Consider the following 6,768-nt stretch of genomic DNA (forward strand, 5'->3'; position numbering starts at 1 on the left):
CAGAACTCAGTAATGTGTTTTAATAGGGACGTTGTTTTTATGAGGGAGCCAGCCAGCAGGAAAGAATCTGTCCCCCACAGGAAACCAAGGAGCTCTTCAAGCAGCATGGCCATAAATATTTCTGAAATATATGACAGTGAATGTTTAATAATGAAATGTGGTTGGAAAAAAAAAGAGTTCTTTCTCAGGGCAGAACTCATTTACTCAACGTACTCATTACCTTCCAATCACTGCAAAAAATCACGCCTGTTTTAAAACAACATCATCTGATGATGTGATTATAAATCCCAGTTTGTTATTATTTTTTCCCCATCCATAGCTGTTACTAACGAGGCATAAATTATAAATATGTCTTCCTTTTGCAGTTAGGTTGAGAGTTTGCTTTAGTGCTTTATATCCCATATTCTTTTTGCTTTTAAAGTGCATGTCCTTACACCACGATGCTAACTGGGCCCTATAAGACAAACCTGACTTTGAAACAATGCAGTCACATCAGTGCTGTTCTCCTACCCACCGCAAAATCCACTCTGCTAGCGTACTGGCAGACAGAGAGGCAGGATTTATCACTGAAGAGAACACATGTCCACTGCTGTAGACCAGGGGTCGCTTACTTTAGACGTCGGGATGCAGCTGCTCAGCCATGAAGCAAGCTCTATGGTTTTATGGCTGAGCTGCTGTGGCTCCCCACTGTTTCAGTTTTGTTAAATGACTGTCAGACAACAGTGGGGTTTTGCACAAATATTGGAAGTAGTTTAAGACATTTAATTGTCTATATTTACAGACAGTTTGTTAAATAGAAGTCTGGCTCGGTGTCATAAAAAAGTTAAGAAGCATGTTTAGATGTAAAGAGTAAAATGTGCCTTGAATATGTATGCTTTGTGCACTTATTACTAAGGACGGGTTACTAGATATGTACATGCTTCTAAAGGAAGGATAATGCATAATGACGCATAATGTGAAACACTAATAATGTTGGACAAAGTTGATCCAGAAGAAGACAGAAAAAAGTTGTCAGGCCTCATTTGAACCTCAGCTATTTCATCTGTGGCCTGTTGGCGTCACTCTTGCTCCTCCATCACTCTGAGCAGCGTCCCCCCCCACCACCACCACCACCCCCCCACACACACACACACACACACACACACACACACCCGCACACACACACACGCACACACACACACGCACGCGCGCGCACACGTACACACACACACACACTCCATACAGGCACGCGCACACCCCGGATGGATGACTTCACCGCTCTGCCTGGGTTTCCTTTATGATCCCGGGATCTCCCACATCCCTCGCCAGACATCAGCCAGCAGCACAACTGAACGCAGCTCCCTCTCTCTCTCTCTCCCTCCTCTTTCTCTCTCTCTTTTTTTCTCTCTCTCTCCCCTTAACGCACAAACACCTTCTCTGGCTGCAGCTGCACCGCATACAGAGACCGCAACGCACCGGGTTCCGCTCTCAGAGAGAAACCCTCCTGCAGGAGACAAGCGGCTGCAACTTGCGCGAAGAGGGATCTAAATCTCCCCGTGGAAGGAAGTCTGCTTTGTATCGCTCCTTTTTTTTTATTTCTTCCCCTTCTTTTCTACGCGGGTTAGCTCTTCTATACGTGCCACAATGTCCGAGGTGCTGCCATACAACGAGGGCAAAATGAGCGGCTACGGAGCGGACAGCGAGGTCAGCCAGATGTCCTTTAGCTGCGGACTGCAGGACACAGGCGCCTTCTTCGCTGCGTCGCAGGCGAAAAGACCCCCAAAGCTGGGACAGATCGGCAGAGCCAAGCACGGTAAAGGATGCTCTTTGTTAATGACAAGTTGGGGAAATATGCAAAATGAGACAGAGCGAGAGAGAGGGAGAGAAAAAAAAGAAATAACAAAGGTGTTGCAGCGTCTGGAATATTCCAGCCACCTTAATCAGTGCGCAAATACTTTCAGGTGACATTCTGTTTACATTCATAGACAGGAGATTATCTCCGTGCTGGCAGGGACACACCCTGTAGGCACTCTTTATTAAACAGTAAGGATAAACGGCTGGCTCTGGGCCATTAAAGATGCGCCTTTATGTGCCAGGGTTTAATTTGGGCATTTCGTGCGCCACTAATAGATAAGGCGAAACGACGCACTGTGTCATTGTCATAGTTTTATATTGAATCTTAGCTGCTTTGATCTAAACATCTTCATCCATCCCCCCCTCTCCCCCTTTTTGTCCACAGTGGTCATCGAGGACGACCGAATAGACGAGGTCCTGAAGGGGATGACGGACAAGTCCTCACCTGGCGTTTAAAAGCGTCTCCGATGGCCTTGCAGACTTTTTTAATTTCCGATCACCCGATTTGAAGCACTTGTCGGCTGTGCATGTTCGAGGATTGCAGGAGAGAAAGAGAGAGAGGAGAAGAATAAGAAGAAGAAGAAGAAAAAAACACGGGCAGCTCTGAACGAGGATGGGGATGATGAAAGAAGGAGGAAAAAAAGAAGGAGAATGGACAAAGCTTTGAGAGGGGGGAAGGAAAAGGAAGAGGTGAAGAAAGACTGGTGGACTCTAAGAGGAGGGGGGAGAGAAAAAAAAAATAAAGACCAAGATTTATTGTGGGATTGCTGGCAATTCTCCAAAAAGAATCCCGATTTTAACTACCGATGCGCAGCAGGATGTTGAGATGGCTGCTGCGCATCTCAACCTCTGCTGACTTAAAATAATGGATGAACTTGTCGTTTTCCTTCACGATCATCTCTTTCTGTTTCGTTTTTTTTTCTAGAAATATATATATGAATATATAAATATATAAAAGCGCTGTAAACAACAAAACACTGCAACTATAGAGGGCGAAGCTAAATCTCAGCCCTATTTCAATAAGTTGTACAGTAGGTGAAGCTATAAGCCCCGCCTCCCCCCTCTTTCCTCAGCCCTTTAGGCTTTGCTTTGTTGATCCAGTCAGCCACGGCGCATTTTAAGGGAGCTGTCCTTTCAGCACTCATCCAATGCATCCCCTGTTGCTGCTAATGCTTTTACAAGAAGAAGAAGACGACGACGAAAAAAAGAACAGATAAACCAAACTTTATTAAAGGAGACTCATTATATGTATAAAGACATATTATCCGAGGATGGTGCAATGTTGATATCTTCTGTAGTAGACACCTCTTCCCCCACAAAACCCCTCCTCCCCCTTCTTTTCCTGTTTGTTTCGGCGTATAAACAGCAGAGAAACAGACCACACTGTTCATCTTGCATTACCCCCCCTTTGGTGGTGAATGGTGCAGGATGGCACCTCCATGTAGCTGATTTAAACCTGCACATATCTCGCTTTTTTTCTTTTTCCTCTCCATTTCTCATCTTCTTCTTGGTTTGTTTTGCAACTCTTCAGATATCTACAGAGGCCTCCGCGAACGTGGAAATTCCAGGAAACGGTTTAAATATTGTGTTGTGTAACCGATGGGGGAGCTATGCGGTTTTGAAAATTTGTATTTGCAATTCTCTGTAGAGTTAGAAATTTCTCCCTCCCATCACCCTCCATCTATTTTGCATGAACTGTCCCATTCTGGTGCCAACGCAGGCACCGCCACACGTAACCCTGGCACGCTTCTTTTTAACAACAACAACAGAAAAGTCATATTTGTATTTTTATATCTAAATATTTGTTATTTGAATTATATGCTAGTCTCTCGTCTTACGGTTCATCAACAACAATATTTGTACTTCAGAAAGGGTTTGATTAATGGGACTGGGCCTCACACTGGCTAATCTCAGAGTTTAGTGGACCGGTCTCGTTCGATATCAAAGGTCAGGCATTTTTTTAAAGACTTACTGAATGTGTCTGGGGTTTTTTGCACACATCAATGTTAAACTATTATTAAGAAATCGTATACTGTGAGTTCAGCTTCGTTGATGAATTTGTTAGAAAAAATATGGCAGTTTTAGAGTATATTGCACTGTTTACGATTATCCTCAAATAACGCGTTGTTATTTGACCGATTTTGAACATGACAAGTTACTTTTGTTTGTTTGGTTTGACTTATTTATTTTTATTTTGTACCATACTTTTCAACAAATGGTTGGTTGTGCATGAAACCTTAATATTTTCAAATATTAAAAAAACAACAACAACAACAACATTGTTTTATGAAGCAAAAAAGCAACAAAAATGTCATGACATTCTAAGAATGAGTCATTGTATATTATGATGCCATTTTCACTGTATTTGGTGAATTAATAAATGGTGACAGAAAATGTTAATGCGATTCCTCGACGTGGCTTTTGTTTCCGAGACGAACAATGAGCCAGCACTTTGGAGAGCTGGACTTGTTCTGTGAGTGAAACTGAAGGCAAAAGTGAAAGGTCACATCATCTCAACCACATTAACCACGTCAGGCGGAGCTAACGTCCTCCGAGCAGACGGGGCTAAGTGTCGCTGCAGGTTTTGGGGCCTCCGCATCCATTCTGGAATGATTAGCTGTGGTACTAATGACGGCAAATACCGAGCCTTAGTTAAAGAGATGGAATGAATCCGCGATCCAAGTGTTGAGCTGCTAAACGGCTCTGCGCTGGCCTACACAAGTGAATCCATTAAATCACAAATCCCCGGGGAGCCACAACTAGCCACTATAATCACCCACAGGCATTGTGCTCACTTCACACAACTGTCTCTCACACCCAGGATCCCAAAGTTAACGTTTTAAACGTCCCGTCATTTGTTACAGAGACGCATTCGGTACGAGTTCAATGGAAGACCAAACACAGGGAACGTGTTGACAAGTTTCTCTTTCATTTATTTGGATCAAGTCTGTCAAACATGTCTGACGGGGCGGGAGTGGAATCGTTCGCCAAAGAGTTTTAGTTTCTGGATAAATATCGTTTGAGCCTTGTACAAACCCATCTCTGGTGGCTTGAGAAATGCTGCAAGAATCATCTACCTTTCCATCATACAAGTTTTGTGGATTTTACACAGACTTTGCATTCTGCCCTCTTTACTCTGCCACCCTAGTGGAGCGCTTTTCTACTCAGAAGACCCAGTTCTTCTCCTACATTGAGTTGTGTAAGGAGGTCATTAATCAGAGAAACACAAAAGATAAACGCATCGGATTAGATGCAAAGATCCACAGCTCAGGTGTAAGAATTTGTTGACAGACCATGTTTTGCTGTGGCAAAAAGTCATCATCTAAAACAAAACCAAAAGATGTCCAATTTGCATGGTCTGCCTCAAACTATGCAGGGAACCCCTGAAGCACATGGAAGAAGGTCCTCTGGGTAGAGGAGACTAAATGTAAGATCTGGCTAGCTGAAAAGTGGCACAGCGGACCATTCTGAAACTCCCGTTCCCATAACTGAAATATTTTTACGCCTTGTGGTGTGGGGATGCTTTTCTTCAGCAGGGTCAGAGAATCTGGTCAGATCTGAATACAAGGCAACACTGGAAGAAGGTTGAACTGGACTTGAAGCTGAATGGGACGGTCAGTTCACTAGAACGGTTTAGATCAGTGGCTAAGTCAAAGTCTAGACCTAAATTACAAAATCTGTGACAAGACTTGAAAATTGATGTGTACAAATGATTTCCAGCCAAATCTCACTGAGCTCGAGTGACTGCAAAGAATGAACAAATGTATGCAAGGCATATGCATACACACCTGAAGAGTGTGTTATACACACTTTTCAAATCTTTTTTTTTTTTACTTAAAACATGCAACCTTTTCCTTCCACTTTACAATAACTTATGTTATTTTGTCACATAAAATCCACATAAAACGCATTTAAATTTGTAGGCGTAATGTGACAAACTGAGGTACCATCGCCAGACATACATGATGGGAGTAAAAAACACAACAAAACTATTCTACAGTGTTTGATGGCGGAATCAAACAGGAAATCTGGTCAGCTGGAAGCACCTCTCCCCCACCTGCAGCACACAAACATGACTGATAATCACTCAGAAGAAACGAGTTTCCCTGCAACCGCAGCAGAACGTTCCTGGAAGCGCGCTGGTTAGATTACCCCTTTATTGGTTTAGAACAGCGTCTACAGTACCAGGGTACATCTATAAACAGCTGCATGCACTGACAACAACACACGCACCGATATCTGTATGCCGTTCCCAAACTGCACTCTGAAGGACACAAACAAAGCATCACCAGTGCAACCCTTCCACATTCCCATCACCGCGATTATCGACTTCTCCGATAACACCAGCACTGCGCTGAATGAACAAATAGTGCTATTGATCGTGTTGTTGTGGATGCTGGGGGATGAACTGCTTGTATGCGTGTGTCTGCTTGGTGCCGTGAACAATTACACTTTAGCAGCGACGGGCAGCCGCCGCCGCAGACCGGAACAGGACAGACATATTTGGACAGATATTGGATTGTCCTAGCTCAGCCTCAAGCTGCTCTTCCTGTCACGTGAGCGTTTGTTCACAAAGGACTTTTACTGCAATTTATATTGGTTCACAAACATTTCTCGGACAGATCAGTTGGTCTTCAGCCTTAAAGAGCCAATGGATCCACATGCTGATTTCCCAACAGGATACCAGGGCTCAACATTTATTCATCCAACAGTCTGACTTAAAGTTTAAGATTTTAATGTGAAATTATAGAATGCTTTTAAACAGTATACATGTTTTCTTTATAGACCAACTAACCTGCACACCAACGGCATGCATAGCTAAAGTCTGTTGCGATATCCTCATTGACACAAAATGTGTGCAACCGTAGGATATTTGTTACACCAAATGTCTCTTTGAATTTGACTTTTGCCGTCATGAGAACATTGAAGATCTGT

The 6,768-nt window shown here is 43.3% G+C and overlaps 1 protein-coding gene across 1 annotated transcript; it reads left to right on the plus strand.

The window, feature by feature from the left end:
• Positions 1–1,290: 1,290 nt before the first annotated feature.
• camk2n2a (calcium/calmodulin-dependent protein kinase II inhibitor 2a) lies at positions 1,291–4,233 on the plus strand. The gene is made up of 2 exons (XM_081597871.1): positions 1,291–1,792; positions 2,219–4,233. The coding sequence occupies exons 1-2, from the start codon at positions 1,624–1,626 to the stop codon at positions 2,287–2,289; spliced, it is 240 nt and encodes a 79-aa protein (XP_081453997.1). The 5' UTR covers positions 1,291–1,623; the 3' UTR covers positions 2,290–4,233.
• Positions 4,234–6,768: the final 2,535 nt, after the last annotated feature.

The sequence above is a fragment of the Poecilia reticulata genome, chromosome 17, assembly GCF_904066995.2.
Source record: "Poecilia reticulata chromosome 17, P_reticulata-male-v2, whole genome shotgun sequence".
Lineage (NCBI taxonomy): Eukaryota > Metazoa > Chordata > Actinopteri > Cyprinodontiformes > Poeciliidae > Poecilia > Poecilia reticulata.